General features: G+C 38.2%; 1 protein-coding gene across 4 annotated transcripts in view; it reads right to left on the bottom strand.

Moving 5' to 3' along the window:
* Nucleotides 1–5,378: 5,378 nt before the first annotated feature.
* Nucleotides 5,379–23,616, bottom strand: part of USP15 (ubiquitin specific peptidase 15) — a 65,148-nt gene continuing 46,910 nt past the window's right edge. For 2 of the 4 annotated variants that reach the window (XM_015855303.3, XM_015855314.3), the window contains 14 exons: nt 16,355–16,528; nt 15,923–16,081; nt 14,897–15,121; nt 13,104–13,187; nt 12,920–13,014; nt 12,562–12,750; nt 11,619–11,734; nt 11,236–11,511; nt 10,872–10,942; nt 10,392–10,507; nt 8,713–8,862; nt 8,228–8,331; nt 7,605–7,693; nt 5,379–7,331 (listed from right to left, as the gene is read on the bottom strand). In XM_015855303.3, the coding sequence (XP_015710789.2) occupies nt 7,146–7,331; nt 7,605–7,693; nt 8,228–8,331; nt 8,713–8,862; nt 10,392–10,507; nt 10,872–10,942; nt 11,236–11,511; nt 11,619–11,734; nt 12,562–12,750; nt 12,920–13,014; nt 13,104–13,187; nt 14,897–15,121; nt 15,923–16,081; nt 16,355–16,528 (2,034 nt within the window). In that variant the 3' untranslated portion in view covers nt 5,379–7,145. Of the gene's footprint in view, nt 7,332–7,604; nt 7,694–8,227; nt 8,332–8,712; nt 8,863–10,391; nt 10,524–10,871; nt 10,943–11,235; nt 11,512–11,618; nt 11,735–12,561; nt 12,751–12,919; nt 13,015–13,103; nt 13,188–14,896; nt 15,122–15,922; nt 16,082–16,354; nt 16,529–23,616 lie in introns of all 4 variants that reach the window. The other 2 variants (XR_001553444.3, XM_085536632.1) reach the window with 2 other exon arrangements.

Genomic DNA, 23,616 nt, shown 5'->3' with positions numbered 1-23,616 from the left:
TGTGTTGAGGGATATGATTTAGCTGGGAAGTATCGGTAATGGTTGGACTGGATGATCTTCTAGGTCTTTTCCAACCTTGATAATTCTGTGATTCTGTGATTTCACTGGAAGGACTTTGCCCTTTATATAAATACTTGTGTGGCTGCCTGCGTGGTTGTGTTATGTTCATAAGCAGCATCTGAAAGAAGTTTTATGTCTCAGGTTGATTCAAAGCAGATGAACAGGATGAACATCTCAGGGTGTTGGAAGACATCCAAAGAAATCCAGTCATGAGTAGCCAAATGCTTTCCTTTGTAGTAAAATGCATTCACAGACCAATTCCACGTGGGAATATGTATTCCAGACAAAGCAGGAATATCTCATAGGAGGATTCTGTCCTGGTCACGTGCAAACAGAAATGTTTGTATTCAAGTACGCATACTTATGGCAAGTTCATAATAATTGCTGAACACATACTGAGTAGTGACTAATTCCTCACAAAATGGCGGTGCTCCTGATCAGCTCGGCCACACTTTGGTGTGCTTGGATGTCATAAGGGGTGAGAGGCAAGGTCAGAGGGGGCCAGGCCCAGCCCTGCTGACAGACTTACAGCAGCATCTCCGACAATTTGGTCGCCTGTTGATGACTTCTGCGTATTTGTTTTCTTTATTCATAGGATGCTGCTTTTTTAAGAATGTATTTGAAAAGCCATGCCTTCACCTATTAGTATTCTACAGCTGATTCTCATTACATTCATTTTTCCTGCTGTATTTTGTGCTGCAGAGGCCTTTCCATATTCCTGCCTATCTATGTCTTAGCTGTGATTCATTGTCATTCTATACATTCACAGTTCTGCGCTGTTCCTTCGCTTAGCAAGGGGTTGGATTTGATGATCTCCAGAGGTCCCTTCCAATCCCATTGATTCTCTAATCATTTTCTTTGCTTCCGCTGGATTTCTTGATGTGTTTGTTCATGAATGAAGCACGTAAATTTAAAGTCTGCTTTGTTTCCTTTTTAACTGTATATTTGTTCATGCAACTTTTGGGGAAGATATTATGGGTTACATTAGGTTGGTATTCCTATGTGGGCTTCTTATTTCAAGGAAGGAATATCATATTAGTCAAATTCTAATAATTGGCCAAATGCCACTGGGAAAACTGAGATATTATAATCTACCACCCTTGCTATTAATGTACATCCTTCTTGTACTGGAGGCCCCAGGCCTGGACGCAGCACTGCAGATGGGGCCTCACAAGAGCTGAGCCAACCTGAAGTCTAACAGAAAGTACTTATCAACAAAGATTAGTTTCATCACCACTCCAAGCTTCCCCCATTTCCAAATCCTTTCAGCACCTTAACACATGCAGTTGCTGCTCTAAGTCCTATTCTGCCCTGCTGTATTCAGAGGTGCTCTAAAGCACCCTTGCCCTGAGTAGTTCCTTTGGTTGTAGTGTGTGGGGCTGTGCCTGGCACAGGAACATCTGGGGGCAAACCCAGGGGTGCTGCAGCATGAAGGCACAAGGGAGAAGCACTTGTAGAGGCACCAGAGAAGGGGCACAGTGAGGCACAGGCCTTAGAGGAGAGAGCCACCATGTGCTGGCACCATGAGCACACTCAGACATCTGTTCATCTTGACAGCTGAACTGGGTGTCTGAAGACCAAGCAAGGCACAACCTCAGCTTACTGCCTACATTAGTACTTAGGATCCAAGTCATTCAGAGCAAAACGACACAGAATGTCAGTCTTGCCAAATGAATAGGTCATTCAGACACTGTTTAATTCATTGAGCAGCTCTTAGTTCACGCACAATCAGCCAACATCAATGAAGCCTGTGTGGAAGCTTCACCTGGAAACGGGGAGCAGAACTAAGGCAGAACCTGAACCCTCTCTCCTCTGCTCAGAGGTTGCAGAAGAAAACAAGTGCCATGCGAGGGCTCCTAACTGGCAGCCCTTGAATCCCATGGATAAGTGTGTATCTGAGTTGGCAGAAGATACGTGCTATGCAGCAGTTCTTAACAAGCACAGATGATGCTGAGTTACTAATTGCTGTCCCTTCTGCCTGAGGATTTCCTCCTCAGCTGTGAGATGCTCACACTGACACCCACAGAATCACAGAATCACAGAATCGTAGGGGTTGGAAGGGACCTCTAGACATCATTGAGTCCAACCCCCCTGCCAAAGCAGGCTCCCTACACCACGTCACACAGGTCGGCGTCCAGGCGGGTCTTGAATATCTCCAGAGAAGGAGACTCCACCACCTCCCTGGGCAGCCTGTGCCAGTGCTCACCCACCCATAGATAGCGTGTATTTTATAGCTCCAACAAATGCTGAAAACAAGCAGCATGCTCCCGAATTCTTTCTCTGTGCTTTTCATTGCATTCTGGAGAATGGGTTCCCACCCTCAGACCCCTCAGCAGACTTCGTTTTGACTGTGTGATCTGTAGTTCTTAATTCCCATTTTGGAGGAGCAGTGTGCTTTTCAACATGGCCGCCTCTGCGCCTGTCAGTGCTCATTAGCAGATGTTCCATCAGGAAGCAGTGATGCTCATCCACTACCAGACTGGGAGAACAAAAAGGAGCCATCATATTTTTTCTATAATGTCTCCCAGGTTACATCTTAGATTTAAGAAGGTCATAACCGGTACAGTGTACATTCCCAGTGCATTCCATAGTGCAGGCAGGCCCTGGAAGGTTAAATCGATCTCCTGTATTTGCTTATGCATCCCAGAGGAGTTCTCATGCTGCTGTTGCCCACTGTGAGCTCACACTGAGTCGCTTGCCCACTCAGGCTGCATGAGGATTGAGTTATGTGGTTCCTCCTGGGATGTAACCCACTTTGTATGGCTGTGAGGTATTTCACACACCAAATAAAAACATTAATTTGAGAGCAAGCACTACCAAATTCTCCTATAATGCCCCTATTCCACAATGATTCAATAGGGTGAAGACTTGCTCAGTTGCTACTCTTTAGAAGTGTATGGGGTAATACTGTATGATAGTCATGTTGATGTGATATTTAATGTGATAATTAGGTGTCAAGCATTTAAATGATTCTAGATATACCTGTAGTGTGATCTTACCAGTACTTAGGAACACCCATAATTGCAAAATATAACAGTAACAAATAACGAGGCTGAGTAAAACCATACTGAAAAAAATCATACCGATCAATGTGATTCTGAGTCGTTTCAAGTATTTGATCCTGGTTTTCTTTGTCAAAGTAATCAGTACTTGAAAACAATGTGAAACCATGCTCCGATATCAGCCTGATATTAAGGAAAGAAGAACAAGTTTCTGAGGAAAGCTGTGGCTCTGCTGGTTGAATTCTTTGCCTGTCGCACTGGCTTCCCCCTGAAGATTTCAACCACTTGGAAAACACATTGCACTTCGTAACAGAGTGCAGATTTGCTGGAAAAGCTGCAAGGCTCGAGCCTTCCCCTTAGTAACTGCTGTAGATGCTTCAAAGCATCCTTCATCACCCACGGGATGTTATCTGACAGCTTTTCTCACCTGTCATCTCAACCGCAAATCGCAGACATCACCTCAGCGCGCCAGGAAGACAGGTGGGACCTCAATCCAAATGGGTGACAAAAGAGACCAAGGAGCAGAACGGCACCAAAGCACCCATAGTGCTGATTGAAGCCAACTGAAACAAGTGGTCCCAGCACATCTCCTCACCTCCCGTCACCCCAGCCAGGCTCCACATCCCGCTGCTGTTGCAGAACCAGCACAGTGGCTGGGAGCTGCATGCTGCCTTCTGCCTCCCACACTGTTTTGTTTCTGTGACTCTCACATTAACGAGGCTTTCTGTGCCCTACCAGGTTGGGTTCTATGCTGACACGTAGAACCATCAAAAAGTAGCTGTCACTGCAGCTCCAAAGAACTGAGAGTGCGCCATGGGGTGTTTTTTTTAATCAGAAGTGACCCACAAGGAGAGAGGGCAGGAACCTCTTCCGTGTCTGTTTAAAACACCAGCTGAGTGCCAACAACTTTTGATAGACACCGTGAAGAAGAACGTGTTTTCTGGAGCTTTAATTTTAAGCACGTCCACGCTGAATGAATTATCTCTTCTATGTGAATACATAATTATGTTACTAAAATAACAGTTTGGCCAGATTCCCAGAAACCTTGGAGATGTTCATATAGAAAAGTCATTGGTTTTCGTATCTGGTTAAGAAGCTTTACAAACTCAGCGTGCTGGAAACCAAAGTAAAAATAATAAAAAGCCCCATCTCACGAAACATTAAATTATACGTTGTTCTTCCTTTTCTTCACTGGCACTTTATAAGAACTTTTAAAAGTCAGCCTCAACGTATTGTAAAAAGGCCCAAAGCAAAGAGACCTCATGGAATTTCTGATTCCTCTCCTGGATTATGGAAGTACGTTGCACTCTGGAGAAGGCCTGCTGAGAACTGGCTCTGAAAGTGAGCTTTGAAGCAGGTAACAACTGCACCAAGAAGGGAGTCACGCATACAACAAACACACAACTCCAACCAATCCACAAGAAGGAAATCTTGGCCCAGAGCTGCGTTGTTTTTGCTCAAGGGAGGTGATTGTCCTCCTGTACTCCACCCTCATAAGGCCCTACTGGAACTACAGCGTCCAGGCCTGGGGCCCACAGCTCAGGGAAGACGTGGAGCTGTTGGAAGGGGCCCAGAGGAGCCACGAGGATGACCAGAGGGCTGGAGCACCTCACCTACAGAGAAAGGTTGAGGGAGTTGGGCTTGTATGGTTTTAAACAGAAAGATGGTATATTTAGATTGAATCTAATGAAGAAATCTTTCACAAGGAGCATGGTGAGGCACTGGCACAAGCTGCCCAGAGAAGCTGTGGGTGCTGCATCCTTGGAGGTGTTTGAGGCCAGGTTGGGTGGGTACCTGGGCAGCCTGAACTGGTGGGATACGCCCCTGCCTGCAGCAGGGAGTTGGAATTAGACGGCCTTTAAGGTTCCTTACAGCCCAAACCATTTTATGAATCCTTTCTGCAGTTAGCTTTGTATCGGCCTGCTGCCTTCCACACTGAAAGAGGTTTCAAGCAAGAAGCTTTCATCATCATTTTTCTTCCACCACATCAGTTCGTCTATCCTTAAAATACATTGCCTCATTCCATAAACTATCTCAGCACTCACATCTTGTCACTTGATCATTACTTATAAGCTTTCCTTCTAAAGTTTTTAATCACATAAAAGTTCTGTTTTCGCTGTTGCCTCACAAACACATCAGAGCCAGACAAGGACAGAAGAGAACCCGTCCTACACATCTGTGTTATCTCCTGGAAACGCCATAAATCTCAGCCCATGTTGGTAGCCTCGTGACCAGTTTTAAAATGGATGATAGATAAAGACTGCTCACCACGCAAAGGCTGCGGTTAAAGAATGTGTAAGAAACTGAAAGACTGAATAAGGCCTTGAATAGCTTTATTGAAATCTGTATAAATAAACATGCGCATTTCAAATGTAAACCCAAGTGAACTCAAGTGCAGACAAAATTTTAACCTCTGTCATGCAGGAGGTTAGTTTACATTTAAAAAAAAAACAAAACAAAACAAAAAAAACCCCTCAAAGCAGCTTTAAAATACCAGGATGAAACACCAGTTTAATATCAAGGTATAAAGCAAAGCCATGTCCGACATACCTCATTTAGATCCTGGTCAAATGCAATTTTGTTTCTTTTAAACTTTTTTAATGCTAACATAAATAAATAATTTACCAAAATGTGCACTCACAGAGTGAACTTTTATTTACAATACACAATTTATAACCTATTGTATTTGATTAGTTCAAGTGAAGAACATCATTTACTTTTTGCTTTTATCTTTATTTTTAATGATCTGTTTGAACAGTGGGACACAAAGCAATTCTCCAGGTAGCAGATATGTGAAATGTGCCCCCGCAATCAAGGGTTCCTCTCAAAGGCAGTATTGTATACAAACTGACAATACATTCTTCCATCTGGATCGAAGGGAAAGCAGCAAATTAGAGACTGTTTCAAATCGTCACGCTTATTTTGGCATCCCGGACCCCCTGAACACAATTAACTGAAACCCAATTCAAAGTTTTTATATGCCTTATATACTGTACAGGTTCTGACTTGAACATGCAAAACGCCAATTCTCTTACAATGAGTTACCTTTTCAGAACTGTAAGGCTATGGTGAATTCCAACAGGAACACACAAAGGAAATTAACAGGCCCGCCTTTAAAACCAATTTGTTCATCGATGATTTAAAGGTAGGTTATATCGAGAAATTCTCATCTAAGCCCGATACACAGTCATTACTATGGATACAGAATACTATTAACTCTGACCCTATTACAGAGTAGTTTGCAAGCTGTCAAACTATGAAAACTGGGGAGAGAGAACTTACAGCACAATTGTAAATTTTGGACTGACATCAGATTAAAATTATGCATGTCTTATAAGCAAGATAACAGGAATTATGTTTGCAGAGTAGATTCCAACAAGCAACAAAGGATACTTACATTTAATTGAAAAACTTTGTTAATGCAGCATGACATCCAGAACCTGTTCCACAGCAGCAGTAAGGTGAACATAATATTCTGGATGCGCAACTATATCACAAAAGGTTAAAACACCTTTTCAAGCTATTTCTTCTATCATGATCAAATTTAAAAAGGTATTTATTTTTTTTTTTTCCTTCAGGGAGAAACATAGAAATTTGACGTTTTGAAACTACTGCTTATGTTTATGACATTTTTACTTATAGTCCGTGTGACAGCCTAAGGGACATGAATATATTCATCCAGAAACTAGACTTGGCAGTAGTATTCTTGCAGTACTAAGAAAATAAATGTCAGAAGTCCACAGATTTAACATTTTCGTTATTAACTCACATCCAAAACCAAAGAAAACATAATCCATCAGAACAGCAGCAGAAAACTTAAAAGGGGTTTATTTGTGATTTCCTATATATAGCTTGTGAATACAAGACTGTAAATGCATTAGAGACAATTTCTGTTAAAGATTTTATTGTTTCACTTCAAGTACTGCACATGTTAAAACGTAATAAAGATTTACATTCTGTTATCTGAAATTCCCCATCTCAGATTTTTATTCTTTTTCTCTTTTTTTAATTTGGTGGGCAATTTCACTCTTTCTATAGGTATCCCCTGTAGGAAAGTCTCTTTTATGGCTTCTAGTACTTCCATTAGTTAGTGTGCATACAATTTTCATTTTCTATATCATTATCGTTTTCATTGCTGTCTTCATCGCTTTCTAGTGGGATGCCTGTGGCAGCTGAAGCACCTTGTTTAGTTTCCCGGTCGAGAGGAAAAAAGCCAGTTCCACTGATTGTATCCTGTCTCTGGTAGAAGAGCACATACGCTGCTTTGGACTGGAAAAGAGCGCAAGACAATGATGAGACTCCAGGCTAAACATTTAAAATCAATTACAAATCTATAAGGCAAAATTACATAGAGATCAAAAGCTTTCATATAAATTATTCCAGAATGTTGGAGAAAAATACTTTTGTTTAGTTCAGTCCTTTAAAACGAGACAAACTACTTTGTGCAAATTTACTGGCGGGTTCAGGATTCACTCTTCGTTTGAACCCCCTCAGGACAGCATAGCCAACAGTCTCAGTTTTAGGAAAGCAAAGGGTACTTGCCACTATTTGATCCTCGCATGCAATTGACACGCTGCTGTCATCAAAGTAGTACCATTTGCCATCGTCTTTATTCTTTGCGAAAGCGGTATCTAGGGCAGAGAAGGGCAATCTTCGTACCTTCTTAAGTTCATTACAAATCGGTTGCTACCGTTTGTTACGGCAAAACAATTTACCTACTAAAAACCTGTTACAACAATCACACTTCTTCATTTTTTAAAACACCACCACCAGTAACATTCCCCCTCTAAAGAAAGAGAATATAGAAAGAGTATTTGAAATAAAAAACCCTTAACTGCTTCTTCATTTTTCTCTCTGCTTTCAAGGAGATCTACAGTGTATAAAAATACAAACAATTAAGACAAAATAAGTTGTCAGAGAACAGTAGCCCCTATGGAACTCTTCTACTAATTTATTCACAATATCTGGAACTAGGAATAAAAAAGAACCTGCAATTATCCTTGGAACTCTCATTTCATATAGATTGTTCTATTGAAGCTCTTGTGAAAGAAGCAAAAAAACCCAATCCCTCAACCATTACAAAATGCCACTGATTGAAAGTGATCACTAATGAAAGTAAATATAGGAAGTTGACAGGAAAAATGATGATATTTGAAATAACTTACAGTGCCCTCCTCCCATTCCTCCATAGTGATTGGAGACAGCAATCAAGTTGTAGCGGCACGGCCCTGCATTTGGATTAATAAGGAACTCTGACATGTCCAAATCACTGTTAAAAAACACAAGCAAACAAAAAGAATTACACGTTAACATATTTGTGAACCATTTCACACCATAATCGTCTTTGAGCCCTCTACATCTTCCCCAAAACAAACACATGCTACACCACACTGACACTACTCCTCTTCCACAAAAGGAACCACTAAATTTGCTCAAAACCACTGGACAGATGACTTCTTTAATACTGACCTACTTCTTTGCGTGTTTTTTTGAGGTGTTCATACTCATGACTTATAAAAACATTGGCATCTGTATTTAATAGATCCATACACGGAAGCCAAGAATAAAACCACTCTACTTAATTGTTGGATTAAACACATGCCCCAGTCATGCATTACGCTTCTAGCGCCAAAATACTTTGGTTTCTTACTTTATAGGGAAGCCAACCAATGTGTCCAACTTGTCCCTCATGTATCTGCTGTAGGAAAAGCGTTTTAGATGAACTACCAGCACTGGGGGAAGTGACCACAAGTCTAACTTTTTGGTAGCTTGCTGATGTTCTTTACAGTTTGGACAATACCTGAAAGAAATAAAAATACCAATTGCATATGCAGCCTGTACATACGTTAAAACACACCGCCATAGGGAAAGCCAATAGCAAGGCAAGAACTGAATTAGCAGAAGTTTACACACACATTTCATCTTCTATTACAAGTGCCACTGATATATCTTCTAGTTTAAAACATAAGGTGCTACTGGAAGCACATTAACAGTGAAGTTCAACAGTATTTTTAAACACATCAGGAGCAGCTCCCTCCCTCTCTTCACCTATAGAAATCTCTGTAGTCTTTTCTTACTGCTTCCGCACATTTTGTAAAGACTAAATATCAGGAAAACTGAGTACAAGAAAGCCTGTAAATAACGTGCAGCATAAGTTCCAGTTTCCAAATCCATCCATTTCCCATCTCATCCCACTGACTGCTAAATTCACACAGCAGTGATTACTGGCATCTGCAAAAACTCTACATCTATTCTGTCAGTAGGCAAGTGCCAAAAAGGCCAAGACCTGTGCTGGATTAGTGATGATGAGACCTGGGAAGACCTGGAATATCAAGAAATGATGCAATGATTGACTTCTTGTCAAATGTATCACGAAGAAACTTCTTGAGCTCAGCAGGAGTATTATTTTTTTTTTGTGTGTGTGTGTGTTCAACATTCTGTTTAAAATATGCTACAAAAATAGAAGCATTTCACTGCACTTGAGCTGTATGGCATCTCAAATTAAGTCTGTCCAGCGTTGCATAATCTACCCAACTTGAAAAAAAACAAGAAGTTTTAAGTCAGCCTCCTCTCCTGCCAAAATAAAGGACAATCTTTTGGTTGTGAAAGTTTGGAAGTCTACAAAGCTTTAAGTATCCACAGAAGAAAAAGTGGCAGAACCTGTCTTCAAACTGAAGTCTCAGATTCAAGTGTTTGAGGAGAACTTTAAGACAAATCCCGGAGGACGACCTTACAGAAGCCTCCTATAACTGTGAACATTCCAGTACCATCCCTAATGCTGAATTTGGAAGAAAAACAAACTGCTATAAAAATGAATGGCATACGTTTGGTATACAAATTTGAAAGGTTCCACCGATTACAGACATCTCCCATTCCACAAATCTGCATAAGCACATTCCTGTTTATAGTTATGTATATTTGCATTAGAAAACCTCTATCTAGCGATATACTTATTTTCCATCTCAGAAAAGAATATTTAACTCACCATACTGGATTTGGCACATTATTTATAAATTCACCATGGATCACATCTCACAGACTACAGCATCTTAAGAATTTCAGCCTTCCTCCTAATTCTGAGCACACAATTCATCTCCCATACAAACACAACCTTCCGCATGCAGTAACAACTTCTAGCTGTACGATCAACCGATACAAAAAGTACTTTTACAATATAACCACGCTTGAAGTTTAACACACGGAAAGATTCAAAAGACCATTAAAAAAAAAACACCCAATGAGGTATCTCTGAAAATATTTACATTTGTTTTTGAATACATTTTGAGAAACACACCACTGAATGGAATAATTTTGACATCTTGTCCTTACCATGGGTCTTCAGCACCTAGTTTTTCCTTTGTTGTGAACAGCTCAATGCAATCTTTTAATTTCACAAAAGGTTTTTTGGGAGGCTTATATTCCACACTTTCATGTTTTTCAAAATCCTAAAGAGAAGTATTTCTTGAGTTAAGAGAACAAATGAAACAAAACTGATTTTAGTGATGTCGCCTTTCTATAAACAGTAACTACATAGCTCCTATATATGGAAAAACTGATCAGAAACCATTCAAGCAAAAGTTGTATCACAGCTTCAGATTTATTACTAAACTATTTAGCCTTGTATTTGCCACTGACTTACACATGTAAATGATGTTTGCTTATGGCAACATGTTTTCTGTCAGTAATGTGGAATAAGGATACCCTAGCTGCTGCTTTTGAACAGTTTTACTATCTCTGTGCCACAGAAAGTTCTATTTTCACACATAAATTTTATTATTGCTGGGAAGGGCAGCAACATGAAAAACTTACCTCTGCTGCACTATCATCAAAGTATCTCTTCTTCAACTCAGGATCCCAATCCAAAGCAAGGAAAGATCTTTCTAAGATTAAAAACATGTGTTCTCTTACTATTATTTCTAGTTTTACATCAAATTGTATCAACCTTGGGTAAACAGCCAAATGAATTAAAAAATCGAGGTACACACAGTTTCTGCATTTCCAAGAATTAATTACAATAACATCTACCTACATAGAATTCACTCTTGGGGAAAAAAAAAAAAAAAAAAAAAAAAAGATTATCAAGTAGCATACAGAGGGAATAAAATTCCATGGAAGCAGAGTGAGAAAAGGATATCACAATCAAACATTGCCCAACCTGTTCCCCGTGACTTACCATCAAGCCTAGGTTGCCTGTCATCAAATCTAATATGCCTGGTATCATCTTTGATGTAATTTATGTCAGTATTGCCTAAGTTATTGAACTGGAATGTAAACAATCGCTTTTTGTGTCCCGTGAGTGGTTGACCTTTGCAAGTATCCTCAGTACATAATCCATTTTCAGAGTCGTTGTCACCTCCAACTGAGTCTTCTGATTGGCTGTTTTCATTCTCTGAAGGAAGCTCCTGATCCTGGCTGGATTCATCATCCTGTTCATCTGTTTCCATTTCACCTAAACAATTGAGCAGTGAGATATGAGGTAGAATGGACAATACAGAATTAAAATCAGTTTCAAACTGAACACAGAATACTGAACAAATTTAGACATTCCAGTCTTACTTGGAGAGCCCTCTTCATGAATTCCATTTGGGCCATTACCATTGATACCATGTTCCTTACAGCACCGTAGGGATCCTTCACTGTCATCAGTTTCAGTGCATGTTTTTACATATCGGCTAAACATAACAAATGAAAACAACACTTAGAATCCATTGATTTTTTTCTAAAACTTACATTGTTCATATCTGAGAATTAAAAGTTTACAAATCCTCTAAGTGTACTCTATTCCTGCAAGCCTTTCTGACTTACACAAAATAAATAAGTCTAATGCCTGACATCTATTGCTATAGGCAAATCTAAAATTCTGCTTGATTGCGATCTTCTGCTTGTGACAGAGTTATATGATTTTCTACCGCTTGATTCTTGATATTAGTTTATATTTGACCAGAAAACACTTCCAACTGTTCATTAACCATATATTTCTTGCATTAAAAATATAGGTTCACTTAGATGGAAAGTTACATCAACAGAAAATAAAGCATAAATTTCAATTGGAGGCTATAAGACTTTTTTTCTACATAACGATAGTTAGTCCAGTCTTGTTTGTAAAACTGTAGTTTTACAACATAAATTAGCATAGAAATTGTTTAGTAGCTACAGGGGGTGTAACCACAACAGAATAACTGGCAAAACATTTCTGTTTTACTAAGACCTAACAGCTAAGATACTGGAGAGTTACTTCCTTACTCAGGTGAATAGGGGTTGACACTCCAAAGATTTCTCAAGTTTTGGATAAGATCACGATAACAACAACAACAACAACAAGATCAAGTCAAAAGCCTCACAAATTCAGATTTCAAAGGGCTAAAATTTATTTGCTTTCTTCTAAATATATTCAATTTTAAACTAATCACTGAAATCTACTCCAGTCGTTAGCAGTGAATGTAAAAATAAGTACCCACCCACTATAACTATTAGCATTTTTTTTAAACAATAACCTTACCACATTCTTAGCAGCAGCAGGTTATACAGTTTATCTTCAGTGTTGTTTCTAGGCACTGCTATGAGAAAAGGTTGACCAAACAGCGAGGAACCACTATGGCTGTAGCTGGTGTGCCTGCACTTTTCCCTTAAACAAACAGGAATTATAACTTGTTCCGTATCCTCTGTTCTATTGATAGCGATTTCAAATCTAAAAAAAATAAGAAATAGGAAAGAACAGAAAATTGTCATTTAAAAAGCTATAATGGAAAAGTAAACAAAAAACCCAACCCGACCTCTCTTTACTTTATGCTTAGGTTTTTATCTTATGCTAATAACAAAAATTGAAAGTAGCCAAGAAGCACGTTATCTGCACTTACACATAAATGTCATCACGTTCCATAATACTACTCAGATTTTCATCCATGGCAAATATCCTGTGGAACCTGTGATTGTATATATCGGTAACAATCATCTAAAAGAAAATGGAACATGTATGATTCAATCAGGTTAACAAATGTTGAGGTGTTAAATGTTGTGCTTCATATAAGAAATGACTCTCACCTTATCTGCAGCAACACCTGACAGAGCCGACAATGCTGTGCAAAGATCCAATATATTTCCAATTTTTGGAACTACTACTTTGTACTAAAAATAAAATAAAAATAAAAATCACTTTAATTCTTTATAGATGAATGATGCATGTGAACAAAAAACAAATAAAAACCTGAATTTGTTCAGCATACTTCATACTTTTTTTCCATCCTGGAACATGCTGCTTTTTAAGTTTTACATTCTTCATAAGTCAACTAACAGCACCAATAACTTTCACTTACATCCCAACAGCACCTACTTATTTAGGCATCTAAATTTTATGCACGCTATTGACTAGATTCTTAAACTTGGAATACAAATTGTTTTATAAAGTATTATTGGAATTCTTTATTTTAACTTGTTCTATAAAAATCTTTGGCCTAAGCTTCATAACCTCACACACAAACAAAACTTCTGGAATTCTTCCACCAGTTCTTGTCTGAACATCTCCAAATATCTCAATGGCCTTTCCTGCCTGCAACGGGTATTGTTAAATTAATTGCTATTGTGCTAACAGCTTTTTCCTTTGGTACTTTCAGCCATAAGCCATTGCTACAATTTCATCTGCAAAGGCAGAACCTCATAATTAACAGTCAGAGAAAACCTGTGTTGTCTTAGTGCAGTACACTGGCAGTTAGTAATGAAGCTCCAAACAGCTAAGAGTTATTTGCATAATAAAGACAAGATTACCTAGAAATATGCATAAGAAATAAGGCATTGTAATTTTGTAATTAATTGTCATATACAGCATGCCTTTGGTATCTCCTGTACAAGTAGATAGGCTCACAAAAGTATACCCCAACTCATGCTCTTTCAAATCTCTATACATTCTTGCACTATCATCTCATATCACAAAAGGGTCATCTTCGAATATTGTGCATCTCTTGTGCATATCCAGTCAGGAAACATCCAAACTCTAATTTGATTCTCTCCTTTATAAGATAGAACCTGTTCTCATAACTAACTGGGCTCATCTCCCAGTAGTTCACACATTTTCCTTTACTTCTGACTTCCCTAACTTATTGACTTCAAGAATGCTCCTGAAATGCCTTCCAATTTCAGATTCTAAATCATTTTTACAAGTCTGCCTAACTATGTCTTATTTATTTCTCTTTTTCTCTCTTATACCTGAAGGTATTGCTAGAATCATTTTATCATTTTAATGCTATCATAACCTATGTACGTTTTTTATGCCACTTCTATGGTTTCAATACTGCACTTCCTAATAAATTAGGCAAAAGATGTTATCTTTACAAATAAATCACATCTGAAATTTTTGACTATTAAGTCAAAGCAGCTTTGGACTATTAAGACAGCAAATAAGAATTCAGTACAACCTAATACCATTTAGGCCTTTTTTGCATCATTTATCACCAATCCTCTTATCCTTGTCTTCGGAGGCTAAGAAACTGAAGAACTACGTCTGGATTAGATATACATGTATTTAAAAAAAATCATACAAATCCATCACAATAAAAATCCATTACAATGTAAAAGAAATAAAAACACATATGTTAAAGATTAAGAAGTCTTATTAACACAGCCATAAAACAATCACTAATATCACCCTTGAAACTAACAGAAATGAAGGACATGTTTTTAGTCTTCCTAAGACATTCTAAGTGGCACTTCAAAAATCAGAAAAACTAAAGATTGATAAATTTGCTTATTGAACTTCTCAATTGTAACAACATAAAAGAACTGAGGATCGTTTTCAATGCTCCACAAATCAGGAATTTCATAGATTAAACTAAAAGGCTTACCTGCATAGGCTTAGCAAGTGGATCCATTCTGACTAAAAAAACTTCCAAAGTGCGTTCTTTTTTCATGGGTAATGGAAGTGTCAAATAACAAAATGGATCAAAGGTTACAGAAATCTTAGCACATTCAGGACAGACAAGAGTGGATTTAAAAAGGCCATGAAATATATCTACAATGATGGAATCATTTCTTTTTAAATGGTTTTCCCAGGCTTCTTCAGCAACTACCTGAAATTAAAGTACAGTCTAGGTTATAATAAAGCAGTAAAGCATGAGTAGAGAATTATTACAAACAGTACTTGATAGAATATTCTCAGTTACCACCCAGCCACTGAAACCTTACTCCAAAAGACCTGGCAATTAATCCACCAGGATCAAGTTTAGGTAGGATATTAGGAAGAACTTCTTTATAGAAAGGGTATTTAGGTACTGGAATAGGCTCCCCAGGGAGGTGGTTGAATCGCCATCCCTGGTTGTGTTTAAGAGCCGTTTGGATATGGCGGTCAGGGATATGATTTAGTGGAGGGTTTTTAGAGTTAGGGTACTAGTTAGGCTGTGGTTGGACTTGTTGGTCTTCAAGGTCTTTTCCAATCTGGGTAGTTCTATGATCACAGTTTAAATGCTTTTCCCCATGACAGAAATCTTTTTAGTTCTGGGTGAAAAAATTTCAGGTGGTTTGGGTTAGGACAAAAGGACAAAAAAATTCCACCTGCAGTAACTCTTACTACAAGAGAACTGATCAACACAGTTGTGGTTCAATGCCAGAGGAAGTTCCCTGAAGTAAGGTTACTAGAGACAGGACACCGCATACTACAGACATAAAATAAAAGAATAAGAGAACAGAAATTGCTTTTTTAACTGAACTCAGCATTGAATGGAACAAAAAGGATTTCAAGCCTTAAGACCCAGTCCCCTGCTTCTCTTCAGATGAAACAGAAACGTATAGTAGAACTTGAATAAGATCTCAATTTATAGCTTTGACTAAAAGCAAGATGCCCAACATAAAAAAAAAAAAAAAAAAAAGACCACCTTGTCTGGTCTTCCATCCGCATCTTTTAATTGAATATAAGGCTTTTTCCTAATTCGATTCAAATCCTCATGTAAGCCATCCAAGAGAAAAGCCAGCAGCTCTTGACAATCTTGTTGCTGATAACCAGAAAATTGTGGTGCAAATCGTCCCACTTGTGTCTAAAAAGAAAAACAGAAATAAGTCCAGCATCATATTTGTTATACAGAAGAAAGCTGAAAAGAAAAATACTTACAGAGTTATGAAAGATAAGCTTTTCAGTGGTGACAGGAAGTCAAAATTCAGTTAAAAGTTACACATTTAAATAAATGAACGGATTGTATACTGATGATATGAGTTCAGATTCTTATTTTTGCCTATTCCTGTAGGTTTTGAATTCTGAAACAACAAAACGAGAACTGACAACAAACATTCAGGTTAAGTTTCATACTCACCTTAAATGCTCTTGGGGTAACATAACTGTATTTTCCTGACCACATTTGCTTGATGAGCTCTGCATAAGATTTTGCAATTTCACCGCGCATTCCCAAAGGATTGTCAAAATTCAACTCTTCTTGGTATTTATCATTAAGAAAATATTCTGTAAGGGGAGGCGTGTTGCTCAGACACTGTAAACAGAATTTTTAGAAGGATGATTTGAATTATTTCTGAACAAAATACAATGAAATAAGGGAAACTTAAAACTTTGCTGAAGTAGCCTTAAAAAGTACATTAAACTGTAATGCCTAGTTCCAGCAAGGAAGAAAATAGGTCTTTTCCAGAAATATTTTTAAGCCTGGAATGGCCACAGCTATCATTACATGTCATATATGGATTATGTTCCTTGAACCACAGTGCAACAACACCATTTCTAAAAAGAGAAAAGGTGGTTGTTCATAAATGAACAGCAGCATAACAAAACTCCTTGCTGAAAGTTGTTATACATGCACGGAATGTAAAAGGCTCTCAAGAGAGATGGTCAAATAATGAGAACAGACAGTGGAGCTTACTAAAATAAGTACACTGCATTCAGAAAAAAAAAAAAAGTGAGCTGGAAATAGGTGAAAACAGATTTTTTTGGCAGGTGTGGGGAGGAAGAGAAGGTGGTAATATTTGCCCCATTCCTTCTCTTTCTATGCATCTGCTAGTGAATGCTGTTGAAGACAGCAAACTGTGCTTACAGGATTCTGGATGGGAATTAGTACAGCCTTTCCTTTCTTTTAAATTTTGTGTAGCTGTTCGGTGCTGAAAGTAGCTCAAGGAAAGCAAGGGCCTTCATTTAGACTAAGATCATCATTTATTCTCGGTATGTGTTTCTCTTTTCTGTCAGCACTTACAGATAGCAGGAAGTAATCACTGAAGTATCATTTACAATTTCAGGAAACCGCTTTGAATTTGTGTGCTACTCCTGACAATCCTTTGAAACAAAATCTCCATCGCTTAGAAATTATCTCAATTCCATGGCTCAGCATATAAGATATAAGAAAGATTTATCGTTACATATTTTAATGTTTTTTGCATTCTTTATTCTACTGAGGTCTCTAAAAAGATTAGACATGCTGACAGTCTCACCTGTCCCTCTGCAAAAATAAAAGAAAAAGGGAAGAAATATTCTGGCTTTGCTTATGCTACTGTGTAAGATGCAGCAATGGAGACTGGAAGAATCACAATTTCATTATGTGGGGCAAAACTGGTTACTCTGCTGTTGTCTCTACCGTTATACTGGTGGAATACTTCAATGAGAAAAGCAGTCATATGCCAAAGAACTGAGTTTGATGCCCATATTACACTCCTTCCTTTCTTTCCCTCCTCATCTCAAGCTTTCATGAGCTGTAAACACTACAAAAAAAACCAAAAACCTACCTAATATTACAAGCTCTTTTGGACACTGACTGCTGACAAAAACTCATTTTTCTCTTGCCATACGGCGAAGAGTTCTTACTCCCATCCCAAAGCACCACCTTCCACCTAAGATCTGCGTTGTCAGCTTTGAACTGATTCTTGCAGCTAAGAGTTTGATAATTTGGTCTCCTAAATCCATACAGAAGTGGTCAGTTTCAACAGATCATATTTAGTATCAATCCAAATGAATGGATGGACTTCCAAGTTACATCAGATACCTGGAAACAGTTCAGTGCAAACCATGCTCAATTAACTACAAATAACACTATCCTTAATGTAAAACTGAATGTGATGCTGCTGACATAAAAAAAGTTTTGTTCCTTCTCTGCTGGTTCAGATGTTCATCTGATTTCATAATAAACATTTATCTCACTAACCTGTCAAAAAATTATTTTTTCCTCTTCACTTTTCTTCTGGCCTGGACTACTCTAGAGTTCAAATCAGTTCAGCTGACCAGGTTAGTGTGAGGAATATCTGGAACAAGGAGCTAAACAATGCAAAAATAGCACTTTTTTCTATATACTTAATGAGCTGACAGTGCATGTTTCACCAAAAAGTAAACTTATCTTTTTCCATTCTTCACCTTATAAATTAGTTTTGTCACTTTTTCAGACTACTCATTTATATCTGTGTTTGTATGATGTGAAGATTATGACAGAGCATCTCCCTTTTTGTTTATAACTATTTCTACGTTCCTACTTATGACTACACTGATGGTAGAACTGGAACAAGTATCTGTCTGAATGTGGTCATTTCTGAGATACAGAGCAGCCATCTTTTCTACAATCTCTAACTGTTAAAAAAACTAATACGATTTGTCACATCTCCACTGATGCATAAACTTCTCAACATAACTGACAGAGCAAAATACTTGCAAACATGTTTGCTTCTTTAAAAGGTTGATGAAAGAAACCTATTTCAGGTCTTGATTAACAGCAAAGGAAAAAAAAAAGCAAGAATCCAGAATCCAATTAGAAAGAATTTTCTCCTTACGATATAAAATAATGTAGGTATCAAGGAAGCCTTATGGAAAGAATCAATAAGAGAAGTAAAAATAATAATAAAAAAATAATATTCCAACCAAGGCAATCTACTAGACAGCAATGTCACTCTGCTTGACCTAAGTTTTTAGAGTGTTTTATTAACACAGAAATAAGTAAACTAGTATGTACAGCAGTGAATGAAGAACAACATAAAGGCTACACAAATATGGTCAAACTACAGAAAACTTTACGAACAGATTAAATCTAAAACAAAATTCTGTAAAGAGAAGTGCTCGGTCTCTGGACCCCAATCAGTAGTTGAGCTCCACAATCACTGAAAAAAAATGCAACACAGAAACTTCAAGACTAACCACCAATTACAGGTATAACAAAACAGAGAAGTATTAGCCTTCAACGTGACAAAAGTTAATATTTACAGTTCCACATTACATCCTAATTCCTTTACATAAGGAAAAAAATATATATTTTTTCTGTACCAGAACAATCTGTGGGTAACAACTGCTTACATAAGGAGTGTTATAAGAGCTTAATCTCCAAGAAATCTAAACAACAAAACAACACTTTGTGCATCAACTGCATTACTGATGTATGCACTGTTGATGAGCACATGCAGCCCAAAGGAATTCAAAACTACTGAGTCAGAAAGGAGAACTAATCATCTGTACACACACATATACAGTTCAATGTTTAAAATGAATAGCTTTAACTGGTACAGTGTGGGAGGCATTAAGACGCACAATAAAATGAATAATAAATAAAGATTCTTTTTAGTGCCTTATATATATACCAGTGTTGTAGCTTCATTGGAGTACTATAATCTTACTGATTCTACCTGCCATCCTATGAAACTTTCATACAAGGTGAAAAATAATCAAGTTATCTTTCTGTAAATCCACATATATTAAATATAGGAAAACTTTACAGATCCAAGAACTCTGATTGTTTAACTGGATTAAAACAAACAAACAAACAAACACCAATATGAAGAAAGAGGGGTCAGAGCATTCCTCCTCTTCTGAGGAGAGGCCCAAGTATCAGGACGTGTTCTCTTCTGGACAAGAGACTATTTCAGGGGGACCCAACAGCAGCTTTCCTACAAGGAGGTAAATGGGAAGATGGAACCAGGCTCCCAACAGTGGTGCGTAGTGGGAAGACAAGAAACAATGGGCATAAGGTGAAAAGAGGAGGGGTTAAGGAGATGAAGTGAAAAGTTTCCACCATAAGGACAGAAAACAGTGGAGCCAGATGCCCGGAGAGGTTGTGCCCAGCCACCCTTTTTGGAAGGTTTGTGAGACTCAGCTGGGTAAAACCCTGTGTGATCTTGTCTGATCTCAAATCCGACCTTCCTTCAGGCTGGAGGTTGCACCAAATTATCCTATGACCCTAGGGTAATCAGGAAGTATTAATTCACATCTCACTGGGGATATTATATAGGAGCAGTAATGAAACTTCAAAGCAAATTGGCTATTATGCCAGTAAATTGTGGAAATGAGGAGACACTGATCATGAAGTTAAGCTAAACATTGGGTATTCATACAGATCCTATGGTTCTTGAACTGTCCTACATAATAACAATTTTACAAAAAATACATTAAAATTCCCTATTTCAGGTGCCTCATATGAAACAAAGATAACATTGACTAAAACAGAGACCTCAGTTACAGAAGAATCATTTTTGTCTGAAGTCCTTAGTATCAGATGTGTTGAGAAAATCAGTTCAGTTAATAAACTCCTCCTTAACCCAAAACTTTGTAGGCCTCTGGCAACTGAAACAGACCACTAACAACTCACTCATCTCAGGTTTTGGTGAAAATCATTATGCTCTGGATAAAAGCAGTGCCACAGCTAACAACTGGAAGAGTGTTCATCAGCTTCCTGAGGAAAGAAAATTCCTGCTATCCTGCATTTCAGAGTTCTCAACCAACCACTATTCAAGCGTATATACAATCACACCAGTGGCAAAACAGACAAGCAAAAAAAAAAAAAACAACCCATGAAAATGGAAGTGGTAAAAAAACCAACCACAAATGAAAGTGTTTTTATTAAAAAAAAAAACACTTTCTTCTATTTTTGAATCACAAAATGAAAACTTTACGAATTCCCAGGTTTTCACAGCAAAAGATTATTAGCCCCTCAAAATGGCAAAGCAGTACTTAGGAAAGATCCACAGGTGGCAGCACAGCAATGCTTCAGAAAGGTCAAATTTCCCTTATTTTTTCAGCTTACATCATAGTCATGTGCATGAATGAATGTGAATAAAACACTTAAGTTGCCAAATACACTTTTTTCTTTTGGTTGGCATGGGTTCAAGCATTTACAACAAAATGTTTTCATAAAGCCTACAAGCTCCCTTTCATCTTTCCTGTTTTATTGAATACTAAGATCTACAAGAGAAGTACTACTAAGGGACATGGTTCAGTGGGGAAATACTGGTGGTAGGGGGATGGTTGGACTAGATGATCCAGGTGGTCTTTTCCAACCTTAGTGATTCTATTCTCTAATAATAAAAATCAAGCCTTAGGTGTTTGCACTGAAGTTAATTAAAGTTTAAAACATGGAACATGCCTTCAAAAGCATTTGAAAAGCCTATGCAAAAATTCCAACGCAATCAAAATATGAAGTAGTTCTTGAATTATTCCCTCTTCAATAAGAAAGTGATGATAAGATACAAGCACTTGAAAGAAACACGATGGCATCTCAAACTTCTTGGTCTCACTCTTATTCTGCCTGCAACCATTTCCGGTAACAGAATCTCATTCACCTGTTCCACACTTGTCTTGAGCTTTATAACACTGAAAGACTCTACTAGAATAAACAAAGGTCTCTTTACAATAATCACCCATAGGATTGAAGGGGTAAGCCGAACTTTACTTACAGGTTGGAAAACTATACTGAACTTGTAAAATAAAAACTGTATTGCCTAGCAGGGCAACATATTATGAACCTAACTGGAAATTATTTCAGTACTTCAAATCCTACAGCAAATTTTTGTTTGAAGAAGACAGATTTATCCTGATAAATAACTCTGTGTTGACCTTCTAGCAAAGGAAAACACCTTAAGAATATAAACTGGAATAAGTAAACAAAGCAAAATACTGAGTCATAAAATAGCTGAGGTTGGAAAGCACCTCCGGAGATTGCCCAGTCCAGCTGTTGGCTCAAAGAAGGATCAGCTATATCAGGTTGCTTGGGAATGTGTGTAACCAGTTTTCATGCAACTTTAAGAATTGAGACTCCACAGCAATACTGAGCAATCTGTTACAGTGTTTGATAAAACACATAGTAAATTAAAAAATATATATTTAAATGGAATTCCTGTGTTTCAACTTGTACTAATGGTGTTTCATCCTCTCAGTGGGTACCACTTAGTTTGGCTCTGCATCTTTATTCTCTTGTTCGAGGTATTTCTACATGCTGGTAAGGTACCCCCGGGCACCTATTTCTCCAAGCAAAACAGTCCCTGCTCTGTCCTCGCAGGTCTGATGCTCCAGTTCCTTAATTATCTTTGTTGCCTTTCACCGGACTTGCTCCAGTATTTCCATTTCCTTCCTGTACTGGGTAGCCCAGCACCTAACCCTGCACTCTAGGTATGCCTCACCAGGATAAAGTGTCAAGAATAGGGTAAGGCTCACTTCTCTCAACGTACGGGCAATGTTTTTCCAAATACAGCCCTGGAGATTGCTCGGTCTTCTTTGCCACAAGTGCGCACTGCTGACTCATGATCAGCTTTTTGTTTGCCAGGACCCTGGGTGCTTCTCTGCCAAGCTGCTTCCCAGCTAGTCACCCTCCATTCTTACCCCACAGTACTGATACCTGGGATTACTTCTCCCAAAGTGCATGACTTGCATTTTCTTTTCTCAATTTGACAAGGCTTTTATCTGCCAATTTCTCCAGCCTCTGGAGGCCCCCTGAATGGCAAACTTGTCAGTCAACCTCTCCTCCCAGTTTTCTATCAACCTCAAACCTGCTGAGAGTGCACTCAATCATCCAGGTCAAAGACTACAACATTTCTAAGCAGAATTCCCTGGTTTCCATACCTTATCTGTGCCCACCCCTTTTTTGCTTCCAAGATCTAATGAAGGAACTTTTTCTCTCAGAGAGTGGTCAGGCACTGGAATGGCTGCCCAGGGAGGTGGTGGAGTCACCATCCCTCACAGTGTTCAAGAGGCTTCTGGATGAGGATCTACAAGATATGGTTTAGTGGTTTTCTGTGGGTATGGGAAAGGGAGGATGGTTGGATTGGATGATCTTGTAGGTCCTTTCCAACCTTGTGATTCTATGATTCTATGGACAAATGCGTTCAGACTGGTAGGGTCATCAGCATTTCACGTTTCTAAGCAAGAACCAAGTACCTTTAGCACGAATAATCAAATGCAATTGGAAAAAATGCAGAAGTGAAGAGGTGGCAAGAAGGAGAATAGAGCAGACCTTGCAGTGTACAATAATTTAATTTTCACTAAAAACAATTTTCATTGATTTTTAGGATTACATTGAGTTCTCCACAATCCTTTCCTGGAGAGATATAGTAGAAGGAACTGGAAGATACTCCATATTTCCTTGTAAAGAATTCAAAATCCAGTTAATACAGTGGGATACTAATAAAGAGTGATACAAGCTATATAAGACACTAAATGCTAACCATTCTTTTCTGAAAGTTTTAAAATCTACATATATGCAAATGCAAGCTTATTTGTTTAACAAAGTTTTGAATCAGTAATCAAAATTATCCCGGTTTTTAATCAGTGTAGTTTTATTAAAAAAAAACCAACTGTTTTTACTACAGATATTCTCTTCCTCTGATTTTTAAAAGT

This window comes from Coturnix japonica, chromosome 1 (genome assembly GCF_054131305.1).
Source record: "Coturnix japonica strain WE chromosome 1, WE-NBRP24, whole genome shotgun sequence".
NCBI classification, from domain to species: Eukaryota; Metazoa; Chordata; class Aves; order Galliformes; family Phasianidae; genus Coturnix; species Coturnix japonica.
The sequence above is the reverse complement of the archived record's forward strand: the minus strand, read 5'-3'. Positions and strand labels throughout refer to the sequence as shown.